Source organism: Colletotrichum aenigma, assembly GCF_013390185.1.
Source record: "Colletotrichum aenigma strain Cg56 chromosome Unknown KSG_Cg56_contig07, whole genome shotgun sequence".
NCBI classification, from domain to species: domain Eukaryota; kingdom Fungi; phylum Ascomycota; class Sordariomycetes; order Glomerellales; family Glomerellaceae; genus Colletotrichum; species Colletotrichum aenigma.
The window spans coordinates 2,852,384-2,876,392 of NW_023500913.1; the positions used below are offsets into that span (position 1 = coordinate 2,852,384).

Sequence of the window (24,009 nt, forward strand, 5' to 3'; positions counted from 1 at the left end):
CCCTCCTGCGTCTAGCAAAAAGACATCCGTAAAAAAACTGCTAAAATAAGAAGGCCAACAGAAAGATTTTAATAGAACCCAGGTTTGTGCTAAGAACATACAGTGTGTTATAACGACTTCTGAACTCAAGGAGAAAAAGAAGAAGAAAAGGAACCGCCCTTTTAATTCAAGGCCCTCACGTGTGATTCGAACGAGCGCCCCCCTCAGACTCAGATTGCATCTTTAGAGAGGTATTTGTTAAGCCGTGCTTTTACCAACTAGGCCACTTGCGTGATATCCTAGCCGAACTGTTGAAAGAAGACCAGACGAAAGTCAACTAAGTAGCTTCCACTGGGTTGGATGGTTGCCTGGAGCTTGAGGCGGAAGAGTTACCGCGGAAGGAGCACGTGGAATCCCTCCAGTGCTCACCAAGCTGAACGGGTTGTCTACAGGAGACGAATCAGGAGCGGACACCTCAACTGATTATCTGGTTGGATGGTGTAGTTAATATTCCGTCTTCATGTTCACACCCGGCTAGGTCTTCCCAGGATGGTTATCTCAGCACCGTAAGAAGTTAGCCTCTTCAGAAACCCATGCTCAACCACGATTCACTCGCGGCAGGCAGTAGGAGGGGATGACGAGTTTGGCATGATATCTTGTAGGTCGATCGGCGTATGTTAAGCATCGAGGGAAGGTGCTACACTACGACTTCCTTCCCAAAGCTTTTCAATCTTGAGGTACAGCTTCGAAGAAACCTCACCTTGTCCTTAGCCCTGCCAGGTTTTCGTTCTGATAATCTCCTTCCCTTGGACGCAAATTCCTCCCATAACAAATCAACCTCTCCAGAAAATCTTCGGAAAGTCTGCTTCTCGTTCCTTCTTCCCTCTACAGCCCGATCTCTCAATCCATCCCAAGACAATCAATCCCACCTCAACAACGACCAAATCGCCCTTCCAGCATCCCACCTTTCCGGCACTTCATCATTTCACTTCTTTTAAATCCTCTTCTTCATATACTCTCAACATCTTCTTTCCGTCCAACCAGCAAAGATGGGACTCAGAAACAAAGTCCCTGCAGGCCCGTACACCCCCGAAACCCATCCCCAGATGCGCATGCCTTCCCTCCAAGTCGGCTCGCTCTACATCATGATCTCCGTCCCGCTCCCCGTCTACCTTGGCCGCCAGAAGCACAGCTACCCAACCGCAGTTCCCCCTTCGCCTGGCTTTCTTCACAGCACGTACGAGCTCGATGTCACCAGCGGCGCCTATCCCGAAGAATTCCACTGGGACCTCTACCTCCACACCTCCTCAACCCCGGACGGTGGCAGCGGCATCATCTACCGCCTGCGCAACACTGGCACCCGTCCGCCTACCTACGGATACGACCGCATTCCGACCTTCCGAGTGCTTACGCATGCTCAGCTCGTCGGCCTTGTCCGCGTCGTCAGCGTGCCCCATAGCGTCGTCCCGCACTTGACCCGCTACCTCGAGTGGATGACAGAGGACACCGCCAAGATCGCACAGCGCAGCTTCGTCTGGGCGACCATGGCCTACTACCGCACACGCCTTCACCTTGCGAAGGCGATGGGTATCCGAGACCACACGTTCAACCAGTTCGACATCTCGCGCTTCACGTCGGAGCTGCTTTCGTTCGCGTACGGAGAGGTGCCGAGTGTGCTTCTGGGTGCTGAGACCGGCCCCAGGCCAGTTATTGATTCGTGGATGGGAGCCGCTATTGACTTTCTGGAGGACGACGACGCTCTGGCTACGCGCCGGAAGAGGGACGAGCTTATGAGGTTACAGAAGGAGAGATTCGGTGCTGTTTCGGCGTGTTGGTACCAGTGAAGGTCGGTTTGGATACGATGATGGAACTTCTTGGGATGGATACCCGCTTGGAGTCGGACGATTGGAGAAACCTGGAGAGACTTTTGGTATGTTCAGGCTCTGTCCTTACAAGCTCTGCCTAGGCTGTGGATGCACTTACTAACGGTATGTCTGCAGTTATTGAGTATCCATATTGGATGAAGCGATGAAGCGTCTTCGGGATCGAAAGACCGAAAGAGAGATGGGTGTCTGCAAAGCAGCATACGTGGAGGAGATGCTGTACTTTATGGGAGGTCGTCTGGTGCTATTGCTCCCGACCTGGGCCACTTCGATGCTGGTCATCGTGAAGGCTTCCGGGCAGGAAGTCTCGAGGGCCCGCGGCATCTACGCAGCGGGATGGCGTTCTCTTTAATCATTAGCAAACAGCGCAATACAAATAGCATCGCGAGCACTTGTTTGTTTTCGGTCTGCAAAGTGGTGCGGATCTTCCTAGCTTCCACAGCCTCGAAGAAAAACGCTGTCGGAAGGATCCTTGCATACCTCGAGGACAGTCGGGTTGCTGACTTCGTGTCGAATCCCTCCTCGAGACCAACGGCTCCGATCGGGGAGACGTTTCAAAGCCCTCTGATGGATGGAAAGGAGACAATGCAATTCCAGAGATAGCACAAGCTTTCGCGAGACCCATCACCATATGGGGGGCGACTCCTCCAGACCCTCAGCGGAGGTTGAGGTCGATCCCCCCTCCACGGCCCGAACCGCCGCAGCAAACAGAAAGCAAACGCGGAACCCAGTCGAAGCAGCTTCATAGAGCAAATGCTTTCTTTTCCCCCTGTCACTCGGTCTATTCGGCGGTGACCGCAAGTCATGCCCAGCTATCTGCATAGCGCACCTGATCCAACCTGCGCAAGAATGAGCAAGTTTTACCAACACCCCTCACCACAGCCCACACACGCGCCGTCGAGTAGAAAACCGCGACCGTCCGCTCCCCGGGACGCGCCCAGAAACCCCCATGCGGCTGTCCATCACGCAACGAGCAGATTTGAGTGCAATCGCTTTCGTTTTCATAATAACACCGTCCGTTTTCTATCACAAAAGATGACGCTGACGCCGACACCGAGCGTCGTGGCGTCGACGGCCACGACCTATTGAGTTTTCCTTCTCCGACCGGTCTAATCAGCAAACAGAACACTCAAGTATGCGGGCCACGATACCGACGAGGACACGGCTTCCGGTGCTGGTGATGCTCCTGTGCCTCGAGTCCATGGTGGTTCTCGGCGCCCTGGCGCTCTTCGGCATCGCGTACCCCGACCGCTTCCGCTCGCGGCTGTGGCGGAACGACGGCGAGGAAGGGTGGTGCTCGAACCCGCGGCTGCGGATATATTTCTACGCAAACTACGAGGAGCCGCCTGAGATACCCCTAATATGGAGTCAGCGGTGAGTTTTCTTTCCTTCCTCGTGATGTGCCGTTTCTGCTACACGATGTAAGCTGACCCTCGAGGTTTCCCGCAGCCTCACAACCTCCAACGCCGCGACCGCCGTCCTCTCCCTCGCCGTACTCTTCGCCCGCATCACGATCGCCGCCCTCCGCTACGACGCCCGCTGGACGAACACCGCCTACGACGCCGTCCTTGCGGGCCTATGGGCATGGAGCGCCGCGGCGCAAGGCGGGGCGGACCTGACGGACCCGGAGCACCTCATGCCGCGGCCGTGGTATCTCGTGCGCGGGTGCGAGGAGGCGTGGAGGGGGGGAAGGACGTGGTGTAGGATTGCGAAGTGGGAGTATGGGTGGGCGATAATGGCTGCGTACGTTTTTGTTTCGGCTTCTTGAAGTCGAGACCAAAAGTGCTGACCTGTGGCTAGGATATTCTACATGACAAAGATCGTCGACACGGCGGGGTGGATGGTGTACGAAAAGGGTAGAAGGGATGCGTCTCGGGAGGGAGATCTGACCGAGATCTGGAGGGGGGAGGGGCGAGGGTCGTACAAAGACGATGCGGATTGCTGTTCCGGGCACAATCTGGTTGAGTTAACGTCGTACAGATCGTACCTAGATTTGCCGCAGACGACGGATGGTTGATGTCACCATCTTCGCCTTCACGGCACACAAAATCACGACATGAACGAATGCGTGCGGCGCCAGGTATTATGGATATAAAGTTGATTGCAATCCCCACTTAGCAACTACCACGAGGAGTCGAAGAAGTTCCTGCCATCAGAAAAGAGAAACGTAGTCCGTGACCATGCAACACCCATCCTAAACGTCCATTCCCGATCCGCCAACTGAAAACCCATGACGATCAGAGCAATAGAGTCTTGACGTCGTTTACTTGTGCTGAGCGAGGCCTTGTTAGCAAACCACCATCCTTGCCGAGGTGGGATGATGCAATGAAAACTTACGGGGCAGCCGGCGCAGGTGCAGTCCTTGCCGCAATGGCAGGTACCGGTGGAAGCGCATCCGCAGCCAGACATGTTGAATGTTGTGGTAAAGTCCTTGAAGGTGACTTGAAAAAGGTTGTGTGTTTGCTTGATGTTGACCGGAGTCTTTGAATTGCTTGAGTGTGTGAGGTTGATGGATGGAAAAAACAGAGGGGAGAGGTGGCCGTGATCTGGGTGGTTTAAGTAATGCCACTGATTATCTAAGAGACGCCGACTTGCTCCTGCTTCTGTTGCTGCCGACCTTGCCATCTGAAAGAGAGGAAGGAGTCGGGCGCCCTCTGTTGCGCTCCTGCCCCTTCCCCTCCTGCTCGAGAGAAACGGCTCCTGCCAAACACGCCTGCCACATGTTCTCCAAGGGAAGCGCTAGTCAGCCGCCCAGTGAGCAGCTGGGAATGCTAGCTCCCACGCCGTCGAGGGCTCGAAGGAAGGTCCTGCCTCCTGGGCTTGCTTGCCTTTGCCTTTGTCTTTGCCTTTGCTTTTGCCTATGTCTGTCTTTCCCACACGCAGCAGGTAAGTTAGCTGGTTAGGTAACAGCAGGTCGGTATCAGCAGTCGGGAAGCCCCCGCTCCTGCCCGCTCCCGACCTTCCCACCAAGCAGACGGTTCGGAAAGAACACTGTGAAAGACAGACAGTGGCGAATGACGTGCAGCCGCGACTGGGCTAGAGGCTAGGATCCATCGTCACCCGCAGCACGCTGTGCCCATTCATCACAAGGTCCAACCCGACTTCTCCCCTTCAACATCAAACCGCCCCTCTCACACTCCAAACCACCGTGCCACCGAACCACGCGAACCAACTGTCAAATGCCCCGGCGATTCGACATCCCCACTTTCCCACCGACGACGATACAGAGCTGATCGGGCCGGACTGTTCAGACCGAGGTGGGTTCTGGCGCTCTTCCTTTGCTGTTCGGCCCCCCGCCTCTCTCCCCCTGCTAGCTGCCATTTTGGGAAAGACTCGGCGTCTCGGCCAATGCGAAGGCGGGGATGAATCTGAGTTCAGCCAGCGCAACGCCTTTCATTCTTTTGAAGAACTGCAAGTGCGGGGGAGGGGTCAGGTCTGGTGTGGAAAACAACTACATAGGCTTAAATCAAATTTTTGAAATTAGCACCTATAAATTAATTTAAATACTACTAAAAGGTATTATAAAAGAATCACCCTATTAAGATAAATCAATTTATTCATTTTTAGTAGTATATAGTATAATATATAACCTATAAATAATAAAAATATTAAAACCTACTTAATATTAGCCTATTTTATAACTAATAAACCTTATTTATAAAAAAAACGTACTATCAAAAGAAAAAACTATAGTTTTTATTTAATATAGTAATAAGCTTTTAAAATATATATTCTTAAAAAACTTAAAAAAAGAATTAATAGTAAATCTTTATAACTATATTTAAAATATTATTATAGTAATCTATAAATTACTAAAAATATAAAAAATATCAAACTAGCTTTTTAATTCTTTAGAGAAATAAAATAAAATACTAAAGATCTTATAAAACTTAGCTAATAGCTAAAATAAATAAATAATATTATAAAAGATTATTAAAGAGATAATCTTTTTTATAAACATTTTTAATATTATTTCTAATAATTTTTAAAGAGAATACATTTTAAATTATCAAATAAAATAACTTAAAATAGCTTTACATAGCAATTATTAACTCTTTTAATAAAATAAAGTTTAAATATTTTAATTCTAAATTATAAGTTCTGAAAACCTATATAAATAGAAATATAAGCTAAAAATTAAACGTTAAGGTTTAATCTATTTAGCTTTGATTTTCTAAAAATATTAAATTATATTTCTAAACTATGGAAATAAAGTTTATTATTAAGAAATAATATTAAACTTAAATAAACTATTTTATACTAAAAATATAATTATTTTAAGCTATTATTTATAGTATTTTACTTAACATTTATAATTTAGCTATAAAGTTAAATATTTTAATAATAATTATTTAGTTTATTTAAGAGAACTTTGAATTTTAGCTTCAATACTTCTATTAGATTAATTAGATTAAAAAAAAACCTTTTATAGTAAATTAGTGTTTTATGATAATAAATATTATTATTATTAAAATATAAATAAGATATTAAATTTAACAAATATAATTTAAAGTAGTTAATTATATTATATAAATCTTTATAACTAGAACAAATAACTTTTATAATATATTAATTACTAAAAAACATACCTATACAAAAGCTAATTATTAAATTCTAATTAAATATAATAAATGTATAAGAGATTATAATTATAAAGATTACTGAAAAGAAATGAATAAATATATTATATATAATAGATTATACATAGCTTATAGTAGAAAATACTTTAAGTAGAGAGTAAAAAAATGAACCTTAAGAATATATAGAAATAGTAAAATCTGATAATATTTAATATTTAAATAGATAATAATAATATAATAAGAAAAGAAATTTTATTAACAAGTAATAAAAAGAAAGCTTTTTAAACCCTTTTAAAATTATAATATATTTTACACAGAGATAAAAATAAAATAATAAGAATAAGTTATTAAAATAACCTCTAATTTAAGTTTATTAAAATAATAATATATTTTAAATTTAGTAGCATTATACCTATTTTTTAAAAAGATAAATATATTAAAAATATTATTAATAATAGTATAAAGATATTTATAAAAAAGGTTCAGTAAAAAGAATATTACAATATTAATTATAGTAGTTTTCATAAAACTATTTAATATATTTAAAGCGATAGATAATAATAATAATACCTAAAAAAACTAATTTATAAAGAGATTTTTAAGACTTTAAACTACATAAAATAGAAAAGAGATACTAAAATATACTAATTAAAACTACTACGAAAAATAATAGCTTTAGAGAAAGAAATAAAAGAATTAATAGTAAAACACTAAATCTAAAAATTTAATACAAATCTAGCTTAAATAATAAAATAAACATAAAACGAGGAATATAAATTATTAATAAGAAAAAGTTCTTTAGCTTTCTAAAAAGAGAGAAAGATTATTAAAATAATAAAAAATATTTTATTTTCTAAAGCTTATAAAGAAGATTATAATAAAACCTTTACTTAAAATATATTAATATGTATTGGATATAAAATACTAATAAGAACTAAAAAGCTAAGTATAACTAAAAATAGTCTTATAGACCTTTTTTAATTTAATAAATACTAAACAAGACCTTTAAGAAAAGCAGTTAAATATATATTAAATTTATAAAAAAACTAATATATCTTAATTTTAACGTTTTTAATATAATAATAAAAACTTAAAAATATTTTTAAACTTATAGATTTAATATTATTTATACTTTTATAATAATTTAAGCTTAAAGACTTTATAGAATAATGAAACTTAGCTTTCGCTTTATTTTAAAAATTAACTAAAAAGAAAATCTATTTCTAAAAATGATCTTTTATTAAGCTTAATATAATAAACTAATGATAATAAATTATAATTCTCTCTTAAAGATAGAGAGAGTAATTTCTATAATAAGAGATTTATTAATTAATCTTTTAAACTAAAATCTAATAACTCTATTAGAAGATATAAATAGATTAATTATACTTATCTCTAATAAAGAAAAAGAAGTTTTTATAGTTCTTCAGTAAAATATAGCAGGAAAATATAATATTATAGTAGATTATTTTATTAACTTTATAATTAAAGATATTTTAAATATATCTATAGTTCTAGTTTTTTTTTACTACATATTAATAAATAAAATAAACTATAGTATAAAATATAGATAAAAAAAGAAACTTTTAAACTATTTTTATTAAAGAGAATACTAAAGTTATAATAATAATAAATAAATAAATCTTTATAAATCTATAGAAAATAGTTTATACTCATAATTATATTTATATAATAAAGTTTAAATTTAGCTTTATTATATTACTTTTTCTTAATATCTATTAATTACTAAATATAAAAAAAGACTTAATATTAATTTTTATAAAAGCTTATTATATTTTAAAAGCTAAAGATATAATATTAAAGTTGTTATAGAGGATTTTAATATATACTATTTAGATTAATTACTAAAAGATATATTTAAATACTTTAAAAGAAAATTCCTATAAAGATTAATAGCTATATTTAAACTTTTTTAATACTTAAGGTTAACTATAATTATAAAGCTAAATAGATATATTTATAATAATAAAACAAAAAAGAAATTATGAAGTATTAATTTATATTTTAAGAATAATTTATCTAAGTTTTATAAAATAATTTAAACTTAAGAGGAAATATTTAACCACTTCTTAGTTTTAATTGTTATTTTAGTTTTTAAATATAATATATATAAAACTGAAACCTTTAAAAACTAAACAAAAATAGAGAGAATTAAATTATAAAAACTCTGAATATAATTAAGATCTTATAACTAAAAGAACTTTAAATACTAAAATCTATAGATACCTATCTAGAAATATTAATCTATTAAATAGATTTAGCTACAGAAATTACTATTCTTATTTAGAGGATTAATATTCTCTATAGCTATAAAAGCTAAACTAATAAACTTATAGAAATCTATTAAAGGTTTTAATATTTTAAATAAAAAGCTAAAAATATTAATATTATAATTAACACTAAAAACACTAAAAAAGCTTACTATATCTTCTAAAAAGCTGTAAAAACTTGTAAGAAAAGATATATATATATAGAGATTTTCTTATAAAAGTAATCATAAATAGAAATATTTTATAGAAAATCACTAAGTAGTAAAAGAATAGTAATAACATTTAGATCCTCTAAATTAAATAGCTTAAAATAAGAGATAAAACTTTTATAAAAAGCCTAGAGATTATTAAAACGTTTAAAAAAAGTTCTTCTCATTTTAAAGAATAATGAGTTGTAAAAATGTTAATTATACTAAATATTTATTTTTAGAAAAATAGCTATTTATTCTAATGTATAAAATTATTTAAGCTGCTAAAAATATATTAATTAAAAAAGCTTTAAAAATGTACATTTATTTTAATAAAATAATTAAAAATAGCTCTCTAAAAAAGACTATATAAAATATTAAACTCTAATTAAATAAAAGCTATTTAGTAGCTTTTTAATATAAGCTTAAAAATAAATTATTATTTTTAATATTTTTAAGATATAATTATACTTACTCTCTATAAAATAAATAGGTCTATTAACAAATTAAATAGTTATTAATTTATTATATTATTTAATTTATTAAAAACACTCTTCAAATTAGTTATTTCTAATTAAGTTTAATATATTTTAATACCTATTTAGATATACTATTTAGTCTATATTTAAAAGGTTATAAAAAAGTCTTTTATAAAATAGCTTTTTACTAAATTCTTGAAATAGTTTATAATATATAGAATAATATAATAATTATAGTAATAATGATTATAGATATCTCTAACGCTTTTAATTATATCCTTTATACTAAATTTATCTATAACTTATAAAAGAAAAGTATTAATCCTAACATAATTTAATAAATTAATAGCTTTTTAAAAGAGAGAATAATAAATTTATATTTACTTAATTATATAATATTTTTAAGAAGATATCTAAGATAGAATCCTTGAAAACTTCTTTTTTTCACTTCCTCTATATATCCTTTTTAATAATAAGCTTATCAAAAACCTAAAGATATTAAATATCTCTTTTATTTATATTAATAATATAATATTTATCATTAAAACTAAGACTAAAATATAGCTAGTAGTAAGAAAAAAACTTACTCTGTTAATATATAAATATAAAAGTATAATACTAAGTTTAATTAGAATAAATTCTACGTAATACATTTTACTAACCTAAAAAACCTAAAAAATAATAATTTTAAAAACTAGAAGTTTTCTTTTATTAATACGTAAAGCTAATAGAATATAAAGACTATATTAAAATACTAAAAATCATTCTTAATTATAAGCTTAAGGTTTAATATTATATTATTATTATTATTAAAATATCTTTTTATAATATTAAGAAGGTTATAAAGAGGCTTAGAAACTTAATTTATAAAGCTAATATAAACGCTATAAAAATAGCTTATAAAGCTGTAATTTTATTATCTTTCTTTACTAATTACTTAGTATAATACTAATTAAGCTTTATAACCTTATTTACTATTAAACGCTTTAAATAAATCTAAATAGATATAATAAAACATACTTTAAAAGCTATTACTAAAATATTAAAAGATATTATAAATATTAAAGTTTATTTTCTATTTATAAAACTATATTTTAAATAATAATATTTAAATATTTTAGTATAATTATTAGTATATCTAACTAGAGGCTAATTAGTTAATTAAGCTAATTTAAAAGCTTATTCCTAAAGCTTTTTAATAAGATTTATTATTTATATGAAAACTTAATATTAAGAGATTAATATTATAATAATAAACCAAAATTTAATCTATATTAATCTTTTTTAAAGCTTCTTTCTATTAATAATTATACATATTAAAAATAGAAACCTTATAAAAAGCTATTATTTAGCTTTTATATAATTATTATTAAGCTTAACTAAAATATATACTAAATTTATTATTATTTTAGGTATATATTATAATTCTCAAGAACTCTCTTAATTATTTTTGATAAACCTTCTAAATATTTAAATAACTTTAAAATATAGTTAATAAAAATATAAATTTAAATATTATTTAACTTTTTATTGCTAGATTAGAAATTAGAAAATAATCATAAAAATAATAATCTTTTATTTGAAAACTAGAAACTAAAAGAAAATTTGTTTTAATATAATAGTTAGTTTTTCTGTTTTCTATAAAGAGGTAAAAACAATTATATTAGCGTTGGAATATATATAGATATTTAATATACTATAGTTAATTTATATTTATTTAGATAATAAAAAAGTAATTTAGTCTCCAAATAGATTTTATTTTTACTGAGAGAAATAATATTTTATTTAAATTTATAAGTTTTGTAAAGTATTATTAAATTATATTAGTATAGATAGATTTTAGCTTATTTAGAAGTTAAAATAATAAAATAATAGAATTATATACTAAAAAAGCTACTAAATAGAGAAATAAAAAGAAATTATTTAATATTATACATTTTCTAGATTTTAACTTAAAACGCTATTTTTTATTACTTTTTTATAAACATACTACTTAATAAATAGAACAATACAAACCTAAATAGGTAAATAAAATAAACTAATACATAGCTATTTTTCTAAATAGATTAAAATTAATTTACATAAATTAACCTTTAAATATCTCTAAGGTTTAAATAAGTGTTTTGTATTAATTATTATTTAATTTTATATAAATAAAATAAGTTTCTACTACTATTTATATTTAATTAAAAAAACAAAAAATTTTTTTATTTAGCCTATTTGAATAAAAATAAAAAAATGTTATAAACTAAAGAATATATCTTATTATACTACTTAAATTTTATAAATTATAAAGCTTATATATATAAGAGAATATTAATATTATTTATACTTTTATTAATACTTTTTTAGAAGAAACTAAAAAAGCAAGATATATAATAAAAATAATACCAAAAATAAACTTTTTAAAGTAGTTTAAAATAATAGATATTAAAAACCTTAAAATCATATATAACTAAGAGAAAACTAAACTTTTTATTTAAGCTAATATTAAAAAGAACTTTATTCTAATAGATATTATTAATAACAATAAATATTAACATAATTAAATTAACTTTTTATTAGAGGTTTAAAATAACTAATGATTTAATTTTTTAACGATAATTAATAAAAAATACTAAGAATATAATAGACTATTACATTGTAATATTTATTAAGATTATATATTATTATTTATTTATTTTAAAAGTTTAAGCGTTTAATTTCTATAGAATAATATAAAGCTATTATAAAAATAATTAAGTAGATTAGATTTCAATAGTAAAACTTTTATTATAAAAGTAATTTAGTTTGTTTTAATATTTATAACTATATGATTAATTTTGAATTTTTTAATATTATTTATAAAAAGCTATATTAATAATTAAAAAAAGAATTAGTTTTGAAATTAATATTATTTAGAACTAATTTGTTTAAAAAAATAATCTTTTATTTCTCTTTACATTATATTACTCTATAAATATATATATTATCTAAAACTACTTTATATTTAATAAAAATATGAAAAAGTAATAAAAAATATAATATAATATAAAATAGATAATTAAGTAGTTTTAGACTAAATAGATAATAAGTTATTAAGAATAATAGGGGATACTATAATAGGGATTTAGCACTCTCTAAGTACTAAAAGTTAGTTATATAATATATAAATAGAAGTATGAGATAGTAGCTATATACTTTTTTAAGGTTCTAGGAGGCTTAATAACACACACACACACACTCGGGTTAGGTGTGAGGCAGGAGGGGTTTGCTTCTGCTTTGCTTCCCTCTTTCACAGATACCCGCCAGCTCGCTCGACGGAAGATCAGGGGTCCTCCCTTGACCACGACGAACCTTGCGGCTGCGAGATCCGATCGCCATTGGGCCATTTCCAGACAAACGTTTCAGCAATCGTCAAAATGACATACATATGGCAGTTGTGCCCCCAACGTAAAACTTGTCATCACGCGGGGAGGGGAAATACTCTGGCTAAGGCGGCACGAACGAAAAGAAAACAAATCACGGCCTCGAGTTCGGATCATCTCGCACGCTCTCGGGAAGACAGGCCCGATAGCAAAAGTTGGGCAGCGCGCCCTCGGACAGCTGGCCCGTGTCGCTCGTACGGTACGGCTGGTGGCTGCTACGACTCTGGTCATGTGCAACGTCCCGGGAATGAACGCCGGCCAACCTCTTCAGCGCCCCGTACATGATCGGCTGCGGTCTAGATATGCAGTTCGAACCCGTCGAAGGAAAAAAGAGCACCGTTCCACGGCGCCGTGCAGCATGCATGTGTGCGTCATCCGACAAGTGGCGCCGATCAAGACGCTCCGGCGGGGCCTCTCAGGGCTTAGAGCTGACTTTGCAGAACTGCTACCCGTGGCTACCACGTAGCATCTCTTTTGGCATTGAACGACGTTGTCCACGTGAGAACATCCTGCCGAGTGTTTTCCTATCTGGCGCACGGAAAGCAAGTCCACCCGGGCCACGAAGAGCCCGAGGTGCTCGCGATTGGGTGCTTTATTATCCTTATCAGCAGGCGTAGTTGAGGATCGCCCTTGATCTGCCGGCGCCGGCTAGATTTAATCGCCTATGCTTGCCTTGTGATGCTACTTGAAGGAGGCGTGGTCACGTTCTCGTCGTAGGCTTTTGGGGCATTCCGGGAGTCGAGAAGCGGTGTGCGTGGTGCAGTCTACGATGTGTTCATTTGGATAACTTCACAGAGTCGGTCATTCGCGATCTACTGTCCTACGCACCAGTGACAGTCGAAGGTTGACACTCGCAACCCCGAGGGCACCTTGATACCTATCTGGGCCTATCTTTCGAGACGATAGTGTCAGCTGAGAAATTCATCTTGGAAATGTCCCTGCATTGATGTTGTTCGTCATCATTCCGAGGTCCTGTCTCCCATGAGAATTATCCAGGGCTACATGACTAGATTCAACGGTAATTGAAAAACCTGTTTGAAATTAATGGCGAGGATCCGATTTCCCGAGTTGTTATGAGGACTGAGTATGCCCACGACATCGAAAAGCCGGGGGGGATATGGTTGGAGCGATATAAAATCCACGGAGCTGGCTTGAGATACCTTAACGATGAAATAGCGATTCGAAGCTCTTCTTGACGATTCAGACTGCTGCGCAGACACATAGCAGAACGAACCAGTCACTTGGGTGGAATGGAAAGGGGGGGGGGGGGACAACGTCACGTCACGATGTTATCAGGGTCCTTGAAATGGTTTGAACCAACGCTGACGAGCCAAGAAGCCAAGAACCAACGTAAGAGCGATCGAACGGCGCGAATCAAGTCATAGTATCTACGGATGGTGTTTCCAAGGCGTCTGGGGAGTACACACGCTATTGTGAACATGCGGGTAGGTATGGCAAACCCAATCTGCCTCGCAAATCCCGGACGTGAGGCTGTACAGAAAACATGTCGCTATCCGGGCGGATACTTCTGACTGCCTGGAAACGGCTTAGACGACAACAAGAACAATGAGAAGCATACTAGGGATAAACGAGGATGGTAGTAGACGTAAGCAGTACTTTGCCCGGATGACTAGAAGTAACCATCGTCTTATGTGGCCATGAGCACACCGGCAGCATTGATCCATACGATAAGCCGTTTTCGCGCCAGACCTGAACCATTGTTGAAATTCCTTCTGACTTCATCGGCGAAATGTATGTTCACGGGAAACTGGACCACGCTCCGAGGGCCCGGTGCCATCTCATCCCGGCTGTCGGCATATTATTGCGTCGGAGGTTGGTTCTGTCGTCCTCGGAAGGGACTGTCGTCATAGGGTCTCTGGGACGGCAGCACAAATATCGTCAAATTTTCGGCAGCCGCATCTCGCATACTCGGTTGCAAACATGGTCGTCTCCGCCCAAGTAATGGATTGCAGGTTTCCCCAGGCCGCGGAAGCTGGAAGCATTTCATGTTACCATCTGTTTCCATCTTACCCTCACTCCTCTCTTTTCAGAGCATACTGTAAAGCCCAACACAGACTCCAATGTCTAGACCTGAAAGAGTCGCACTCACCGTTTTGTACAAGACATACCCACCCGTAGAAACTGCACGGAACCTACCAGCTGGAAAGCCATTCGTATCGTCGACTGATGCCGAAGCCGCGAACAGATCAGGCTGCCAAACGCGTCAAATTGGCTGGTTGGCTGGTGGAGATGGCCTCCATGTGGTTTAGCCGTATCGATAGTCGGGTTCGTGTTACGACGCAGTGTTACGCGGCCCGACGTCCACTCATATCATCTGCGTGCAGGTGAGGGAAATGACCCGATTGAGGCTCTGGAGCGGCAGGTAGCACAATCAAATCTGGACTACACCAACTTCATGTCCATTACTGGTGGGTTTCGTTGTGTTTGCGAACTACGTCTTTCGATGAATGCAAGACGCGTGGGCATAAATCACCCCAGTACGTCTCTCCCACAGAGACCACCGTTGGATGCTGCTTGTTCCTGGTGCAAACACATACTTAGAGTCACCGAAGTCGCGGCATGCTCGCTCGGACACTTGATGTTTGACACAGAGTGTTCTTGAAATAGTGTTTTGTTTTAAAACAAATTGGTATATGATTTCAAAATAACAGGACCCTTTTTCCCGTCCCACATTATACAAAAGCCAGGTAGTTTTCGTCGTTGACACAGGTAACCCATAGAACCCATAAAATGTAGAATCTAATACACACACACGATTCTCGATCCCATCTTACCCACTCTTAAAACAGACCAGCAAGCGCAACAAGGACACCGCCAAACAGCGCGCTGCTAGCGACGGCCTGGACGTTGGCCGCGCCGGTGGCGCTCGCGCTCGCCGCAGCGCCGGACTGCGTCGCCGTGGGCGCGACGGTGGGCTGCATCGTCGTTCCTCCTGTGGTGGTTCCATTCTTCAGCGGGCCGGACGAAGCGGAGGCGGCGGGGAGTCCAGAGGAGGCCGTCACGGAGACGGAGCCGGAGGCAGAGGAGGGAGAAGAAGAAGAAGAGTTGTTACCTGAGGAGGTGTCGTTCTGGCCCGAGTTGGTACTGTCGCCGGCGGCGGAGGCGGCGCCGAGGACGATGCTGTCGTAGCTGCCGCTCTTGTCGCCGTAGGTGTAGCTGCCGGCGGGGTTGGCGTTGGTGATGGAGACGGACTGGACGGTCATGGTGAAGGGGGCCTTGGTGTAGTCGGTCTCGCCGCCGGCCCAGGTGATGGTGCCGGCGCTGTTGTCCGGGTCGCCGCCGGCCCAGATGCCCAGCCTCAAACGGGCGGGGGTCTGGGGGAAGTTCTGGCCGCCGAGGGCGTCGGCGTAGTTGAGGGTGCGGACGAGGGCGCCGTCGATGTACCACTTGACGGCCTCCTTGGTCCAGTCGATGGTGTAGTTGGTGGAGGTGCCCTGGGAGTCGGCGACGGTGTGGAAGGCGCCGCGGTCGTAGGAGGTGGTGTTGCCCTTGCCAAAGTAGTTTGTCTGGACCTCGGTGTTCTTGCCGCCGAGCCACTCCCAGTCGACCTCGTCGAGGTCGTCGGACTCGATGACGACGGAGGAGACGATGCCGGTGCCGGGGGCGGCCTTCATGAGGACCTCGGCGCGGCCGAAGAAGAAGTACCACGAGGTCTCGATGGTGGGGGCGTCGCCCTTCTTGTTGAGGGTGAACTCGGCGCCGTTGGAGCCGTAGGTGATGTTGCCGGCGGCGGTGGTCCAGGCGGCGGTGTCGGCGCCCTTGGTGAAGTCGACCGTGTAGGTGGACTTGTCGAGGCCGGGGTTGGCGGGGCAGGTCTCTGCGGGAGGGTGTTAGTCTGAGCGTACATGCGAGGACGGGAAGTATATCGTGAAGGACGTTGCGGTTCTTCGCTTCCCGCACTTGGATGATGGGATCTCGGGAGGGAAACTTACTCTTGGTAGGGTCGCAGTCGGTGAACGTCTGAGCGAAGGTGGAAGAAGCCAGCAGGGCCACGAGGGACGCCTGGCGAACGAAGGACATGGCCATCTTTGCGATGTGTTGCTGTCGTATGGTATGTGTATGTGCGTGTGTTGTGTTGTCGTATCTAATCTCAACCGGCGAGGAACAACCCTCTAACAATCAGTCAAAAACGGGCGAGAGAAGATATGGGGGTGGATATGAACGAAAGTTTGAGGAAATAGATTTCAAGGAAGGGAAAGAGGAAAGAGAAGTATGTGGTAGAAGCAGAAGAAACGAGAGACTATGGCTTCAGTTCGGGAGTGAGTGGTATTACCATGGATTGGAAAGAATCAAAACAATACCCGCCCCCTTATTTCACGGGTGAAGCGGGTCATGGTCTCCATTAAAGAAGGGCAGACAGAAACTCGTGAGCAGGCACAGCACAGCTGAAGGCGAGGCAGGCAGGCGCACGTCTCCGTACCTGCCTGTGCCTGTCTGTACCGCAGTAGTGTGGTGGAGGGTGTAAAAAAAGCGACACTCGTCTTCTCCTTCTCATGGGATTAACCCAGGCTTGTTTGAGCATGTACCAGGGGCTGGCGGGGTGGATAGGCCAGGGGTGTTGCCGCAGTCGCCAACCAACCAGGCGATTTCAAGGAGGCTGACGTACGTTTGAGAAAGACCCGGCACGACCACGGCACCCAACTGCCATTCGCGCCTCCCGAAGGCATTGGGTGGAGCGCCTGCCATGGTGAGAAGCAGGAGCCAGGAGCAGGGCCAGGCGGTTGCTAGCTGAAGGATCATGGATGAGGTGGGTGATGGAGCAGCCTGGGCAGCGACTGACTGCACCCTGGGTTATTACAGGGGACGCGTAGCCCGGGGTGGCTGTACATTTGCGCCCACCATCCGATGTGCCGGGAGGCCGTCCACCAGTCTCATTACTTCGTAGTCAAGACCCTCAATGGAAGACTTGCCTAGCTGCCGTTTGGCCGCGCTTGTCTCGTGTTTTCTCTCCTCTGCCACCCAACCACAGCACCGGCACCAGACCGCAGAGAGTTGGGCCTGTTTGCTATACTTAGGCAAAAGACATGTTTTCATCCAATAGAGGGGCCTTCATGTGAGCAGTGTCTTAGAGTGTTGGTGTGCAGCGCCCAGAAGAGAAAAGCACCCAATCAGACATGGAGCACGGTGGTGTCGTCCGATGGGGCTAGAGGATGGTGAGACGGACTGGCCAACCGTTGGACGCACCTTCTCAAACTCGAGTGGCTGGAGCACTGCCAAATAAGGTGGCTTGGACCCTCCATCCCCCAGGAGGGCTGGGATGGCTGACTGATGAGCAGTCTGAACCAAAACCTATTCATCCAGCTGTCGCTGTCGACACTGGGCTGTTGCTTCATGACAAACACCCATGATCCCAGCTTCGTTGCTGGACCACAACTCCAGGTACGCCGTGGAAGCCTCGAGACAGCAGAGAAGAGACACCGCGGAAAAAAACGCCAACTGAGGGAGGCTATACCGCCTCCAGGCTGTGCAGTTCAGACGAAACATGCTTTAAGCTCATCAATGTTCCCACCATCTGCCTCCTCGCTGCCACTCTTTCCCCCTTCTTTTTACATCATCGACCAAGCAAAAAAGCTGCAACACAGCCATCCATCGCAACCGTGCCAGGTTTCGCCAACTCTAAAACCACCGGGGGGCCTCCCTTCCTTCCACCCCTCCGCCTCCATTCACAAGCGATGTTTCCACAACTGCGGGAAGGGAACACGAACCCAAGAACCAAGAAACCCACGGAAGGCGATGTATCATGTTCCCACTGTCCGGGCGGTGAATTCCTGGACCTGCATTGCGAAAGAGAGGGAATGCGATCCGCCAAGTCAAGTGACATCTGCAGCGTCACCTCAGATCGGATCCCGAGCGCCCATCCCGCCCGTGCCTATCCCCCCGTGGCCCCCGTCCGCCCGCGATCCCTCAGTGCGTCTGTCCCCCCGTGTGTCCCCCTTTTTTTATCCTCCTAAGGCGGCCTCTACCGTACCATCCCGCCGGCCGCCCGCGGGCATTTCCTTAGCGCTGCGCGGCCTCGGCAGCAGATCTCTGGGCCCTGGGGGAACCAGCCAACCCAACCCAACCCAACCCAAACCCAGCCAACCGCCGCCCAGCTCTTGGCGGACGTGCCTCCCAGGGGCTCAGGGCTGGGAAAACCAGATGACGACGTTAATTCGCCGCTTCCTCGCGACCTCCCAAAGTCAAATCGCGGGTGATGGACAGATTTACACCCCGAACAAACTTGTTGATCACGTTGTTTAAATTCCTGTTCCTTGCATACGGATACGCCACTGGATGAGTGCGGTTTGTGCATGTGCTAATCAGAAAAAAAGTTGGACAAAAATCGGGGATGGCACCGCAAGGACCGTTATTTCGATCTTCAATCCATCGCGGACGCCCTCCATTTTCATCTCCACAACTTTTTTGCAGGACTAATCAATACGTGTGTTCCGCACAGCCGCGACGACGGACGCGGCGGTTCTAGAACCCTTTTTGGGGAGGACTGGCCGAGCCGTAAACAGGATTGAAAGGAACTGGCCCGACGGCTTGTTTTTTTTTTTTTTTTCCAGCGTCCGGGATTTCCAAGATTAGGTCAGGACAAGTGTAAATCCTTGGCAGCCGTTGAGGTTTTCCAACGGCTTGTTTCTCTTTGGATAATTATGCTGTGGCAGCGAGGTCTCCGACATCGAATCGCCCAAGATCCGCTTTGATGCTGTTCGCGCCCTTTCAACAATCTTGTCTCGGAGATTTCGCCATATGCCATCTGCAAGTCGCATCCCATCGATCCCATCGACCGAGCTTTGACTCACACTTGTCCGATGAACGAGATTGCCTCATTTGAGACGCTGACGCTTTTGCGGACAGGCAATGCCGTTATCAACGGCCAGAAAATCTGCAACTAGCACTGCGTTCAAAGGCTCCTCACAGAGTCTTAATTATATTTTCTGAAACTTCTCAACGCACCCGCCATGCCCCAAGTATACTCATACAACAGGGAAACAACAAGAAAAAAGGTATTCCACCCAAGAATCCTCCGCCAACGCCGTGATATGCAACCGTGTGTATGTCCCTCTTGTGTATGACACTACTGTTCTGTCTGTACGCCGCCGTCTTCACCCCCAGGCTCAGGAAGACGCGTTGCCCCTACGCCGGTCCACGTTCCTCACCTTGCGGAGGGGCTTGTTCTGCGCCATACGGTACTTGGTATATAACCGGAACGCGTCGCGGAGCACGATGTACATGCACCCGCCCACCAGATTGCGGCCCCACTGGTCCTGGAGCAGGCCCGTCCGCACCCGGAACCGGCCGAACCCGTTCGGCGGAGCGGTGAGGTGCTTCGGCAGCGCGAGGCGCAGGAGCTCACCGACGCCTGCCGAGATCATCGGGAGAAGAAGCGTGCTCGCGAGAGCGTTCGTGACGTCGCGCAGGCTCGTCTGAAGGGGACGCTGGCGGGCTGCGGGCGCCGCTTGCGCAGGCTGTTGAGCAGGCGCTGCGGGCTGATTGTTCTCCTGCGGCTGTCCCTCCACGCCATCAGCAGCCGCTGCGGCGGCGTTCATCGCGTTCGCCCTCTCCTCCTCCGCTGCCGCATCTTCCATCTCCTCCACAATGATCTCCAGATGGGCCATGCCGTCTCCGTCCTCCATCTCTGCTTCCTCCACTTCCACGTCGACGGCAACATCGGGGATGTCCAGCATGTCTATCGCCGCGTCGAGCAAACCCCCGACGATGCCAATGTTCCGCTGCCCGTCCGCGCCCTGCTCTCTCGCGCGGCGCTGCTGTCTGCGCTCTTGTCGGTTGGCCTGCTGCGGCGGCGGCTCCGGCAGGCCGGCCAGTCTGCGCTCCCACCGCCGCTCATACTGGCACACGAACTCGTGGTAAATGTTATTGTACGCTGCCCTTATGTACGGAAACGCCGCGGCGGCAAGTTGGGGGGACGGCGGCCACGAGAAGAAGTTGTCGTCGCGCGCCATGTGGAAGACGCCATACTGCGGGAGACATCCGTTAGCTAGCCACCAAGATATAAACGTAGGCATAGAGGTTCTTACGAGCGCCGCTGCGGGCATCATGAAGACGTTGCCCAGCACGGGGAACGACTGTCCGATTATCAGCGCCGGCGCAATGGTCGGCAGCGCGGCGACATGGATCCAGTTGACCGTCGGCACGCCCCGCGGGTTCCTCTCGTTGAAGAAGAATCTGTACGTGGCCTCGGGCCCGGCGAAGACGCGCACCGCGATGTTACCGTACATGGCGAGTCCGACCCATGTCCCCGCGCCGATGCCCCCGAGGATCAGGCCCGGGGAGATCTTGCTGAAGGTCTTGTAGATCTGGTTGCTCAGCGCCAGGGCCGGGTCCCACGGCTCGTCGATGTTGATGAGGGCCTTGCAGACGGGACAACGGATCTCCTTGTTTTCGCGCTCGAGGTCCGTCACCCACTCGATCATGCAGTCCTGGTGGCCCTCGAGGGTGCAGGGACACGGGTGCACCCAGGCGGACTGCGAGGCGCCGGCCTCATTCTCGTCGCTGAGGCAGATGAAGCAGCGGCGCAGACCGTCCTGCGGCGGCTGAGGCCGGGGGGCGCCATCGGCCATGGTTGGCGGTGCGGGTTGGGTTTGCGGACGTCCCTCGGCTCGTCGGGATCGGGGTTTGAGAAGGTGTCGTGTGCGCGCGAGCCTGGGAGTAGCCGGCTTGCGGGTGTCGCTGGGTGATTAAGTTGTTCCTCGGTTGAGTATTCTAGCGCATGTTATGTTCGATATCATGTAAGCACCAATAGTGTTCGGATCGCGAATCAGCCGCAGCGGGCGGTGGTGGTGGTGTTGAAATGTTGGTTCTGGCCAGCCTGATTGCTTGCTGAGAGCTCGAGCCAGTGTGACATCAGCTTGGCGGGATGGGACGTGGAGGTTCGCAGTCAGCGACCGAGGTGGAAGTGGAAGGTGGGGTCCACGTGGCTGCCAGTCGATCTGTGGCTGTGCAGGCGTTCGACACCAGCCACACATGAGTTTGAGCTCCAAGCTGATTTCCATCTACGGCAACTTGCTTTGATGGCTTCTGGCAGAGTAACATCGGCTTGTGGATATTTCATTGCTAATTGACTTTGGCTCCTGGCTTCCACAATAATGCGCGATCGAGACCAGCCAGAGGTGGGACATGCCCCTGGACTACCGCTGTTACCAATGCTGCTTCACTGCGGACGACAGCAGAAGACCGTCCCTGATGTCTCTGCAAGAATACCTTCCAACTGAGAGCCACGGGCAGTCCTGTAAACCAAGCCCACAATCGGAAACTTGAAATCATTCACCAGAAGTCCTGGTCCTACCTCACAATCTCACACTCTCATGCCCAACCGTCGTACCGAATCAGCGGGGTAACCCAACCGCCCTTCACTTCAGCCCAGGTTTCCCCCCAAAAACCCCACATCAACCAACTCGCACTGGCACCAACTGGAACCTTCCAGCCATACAGCGCCGTCACAAGCCCAAAGCCAACCCAAGCGGTACCACGCAGTCCACACTGGCGCAGCCGCAGGCCAGAACAGCCCCTCACCGAAGAGCCTCCTCGCGAAAAACCACAGTCCCCTTTCTCTTCACTCCTCGACACCGTCACCATCTGCCCTCCTCCACTTTGATACCCCTTTCGACAGACCTCTTTTCCTTTTGCGGTATATCTAAAAGGTCCATCAAGATGGTAAGTAACATTTCGCCCGTTTCCTCCGCTACCACTGCCAAAAAAACGACCCAGCTAACCCCTCCTCCCCCCTCCAAAGGCCTCAACCACAAAGCAGCGCCTCGCCGTCGCGATCTGCGAATTCCTCTCCTCCTCCGTATCCGACGGCACCCTCCCCGCCGACGACAAGGACTCCGTCGACGTCGCCATCCAATGCATCGCAGACTCCTTCAAGGTCGACCCCTCCGACCCCAAGCAGCTCGCCGACGCCGTCGGCACCCAGAACCTCTTCCAGATCTACGCCGTCTATGAGTCCCTCAAGAAGGCCAAGGAGCAGAACGCCCCCGCCGCCGCTGAGGGCGCCGCCGCCGGAGCTGCCGCCGCCGCAGCAGCCGCAGGCGGCACCACCCCCAAAGTCCCCACCGACGCCGAGAAGAAGGACGCCGAGGCCCTCAAATCCAAGGGCAACGCCGCCATGGCCACGAAAGACTACCCCGCTGCCATCTCCCTCTACACCCAGGCCCTCGCCCTGCACCCGACCAACGCCGTCTTCCTCTCCAACCGCGCCGCCGCCCACTCCGCCGCCAAGGACCACACCTCCGCCAAGTCCGACGCCGAGGCCGCCGTCGCCATCGACCCCACCTACACCAAGGCCTGGTCCCGCCTTGGCCTCGCCCGCTTCGCCCTCGGCGACGCGAAGGGCGCCATGGAGGCCTACGGCAAGGGCATCGAGTACGAGGGCTCCGGCGGCTCCGAGGCGATGAAGAAGGGCTTCGAGACCGCCAAGCGCCGCGTTGAGGAGATGGAGCAGGAGGAGGTCGACCTGCCCCGCTCCTCCCCCGGCGCCGGCGGAGCTGGCTCCGGAGGCATGCCCGACCTGAGCAGTCTCGCGAGCATGCTCGGCGGAGGTGGCGGTGCCGGCGGCGGTGGCATGCCCGACTTCAGCCAGATCATGAACAACCCCATGTTCGCCAGCATGGCGCAGAACCTGATGAGCAACCCGGAGTTGATGGGCAACCTTATGGGCAACCCGCGTCTTAGAGAGATGGCGGACCGCTTCGGTGGCGGTGGAGGCATGCCTGATCTCAACAGCCTCATGTCCGACCCGAGCATTGCTGAGATGTGAGTTTTGTTACCTGGACGAGCTTGTGGTCGTATACTAACAGAGACAGGGCCCGTAACATGATGGGAGGCGGCGGCGGTGCGGGTGCCGGTGCCGGTGGTGCTGGTGCTGGCGCGGGTGCTGGTGCGGGCCGCGGCAACTAGGCTTGAGAGTTCTGCCTAGTTTTAATCCCTCGTTGGAAGAGGACTGTCGTTTGGTTGCGACGACAAAGAGCTTCAAGTTGGGGCTCACCTAGAACCACCTTACGTCGAGATATATATGAGATACCGATGCATGAACAGAGGACCATTCACGGCCTGCCACCAATCAATCGCGACATGTGTGGAAAGTGTGCGCGCGGTTCAGCAATACAACAGTCTTTTCGATTGAGGCTTTTCTGATCAGTTTACCGCCCGCCAATACTTGTACATCCCAATCTA

At 44.1% G+C, this 24,009-nt stretch overlaps 5 protein-coding genes across 5 annotated transcripts; 3 read left to right on the plus strand and 2 right to left on the minus strand.

The window, feature by feature from the left end:
• Nucleotides 1-1,028: 1,028 nt before the first annotated feature.
• Nucleotides 1,029-1,823, plus strand: CGCA056_v011034 (uncharacterized protein; the record flags this gene model as incomplete). The annotated part of the gene is made up of 1 exon (XM_037326281.1): nucleotides 1,029-1,823. The coding sequence occupies one exon, from the start codon at nucleotides 1,029-1,031 to the stop codon at nucleotides 1,821-1,823; it is 795 nt and encodes a 264-aa protein (XP_037175836.1).
• A 1,174-nt stretch (nucleotides 1,824-2,997) lies between these two features.
• CGCA056_v011035 (uncharacterized protein) lies at nucleotides 2,998-3,879 on the plus strand (the record flags this gene model as incomplete). The annotated part of the gene is made up of 3 exons (XM_037326282.1): nucleotides 2,998-3,236; nucleotides 3,312-3,605; nucleotides 3,663-3,879. The coding sequence occupies 3 exons, from the start codon at nucleotides 2,998-3,000 to the stop codon at nucleotides 3,877-3,879; spliced, it is 750 nt and encodes a 249-aa protein (XP_037175713.1).
• An 11,729-nt stretch (nucleotides 3,880-15,608) lies between these two features.
• crf1-0 (putative glycosidase crf1) lies at nucleotides 15,609-16,854 on the minus strand (the record flags this gene model as incomplete). The annotated part of the gene is made up of 2 exons (XM_037326283.1): nucleotides 15,609-16,645; nucleotides 16,761-16,854. 2 exons carry the CDS (start codon nucleotides 16,852-16,854, stop codon nucleotides 15,609-15,611), a joined length of 1,131 nt encoding a protein of 376 aa, XP_037175837.1.
• A 3,077-nt stretch (nucleotides 16,855-19,931) lies between these two features.
• CGCA056_v011037 (uncharacterized protein) lies at nucleotides 19,932-21,395 on the minus strand (the record flags this gene model as incomplete). The annotated part of the gene is made up of 2 exons (XM_037326284.1): nucleotides 19,932-20,792; nucleotides 20,853-21,395. The coding sequence occupies 2 exons, from the start codon at nucleotides 21,393-21,395 to the stop codon at nucleotides 19,932-19,934; spliced, it is 1,404 nt and encodes a 467-aa protein (XP_037175838.1).
• Nucleotides 21,396-22,485: 1,090 nt separating this feature from the next.
• Nucleotides 22,486-23,733, plus strand: CGCA056_v011038 (Small glutamine-rich tetratricopeptide repeat-containing protein 2; the record flags this gene model as incomplete). The annotated part of the gene is made up of 3 exons (XM_037326285.1): nucleotides 22,486-22,488; nucleotides 22,568-23,589; nucleotides 23,640-23,733. The coding sequence occupies 3 exons, from the start codon at nucleotides 22,486-22,488 to the stop codon at nucleotides 23,731-23,733; spliced, it is 1,119 nt and encodes a 372-aa protein (XP_037175839.1).
• Nucleotides 23,734-24,009: the final 276 nt, after the last annotated feature.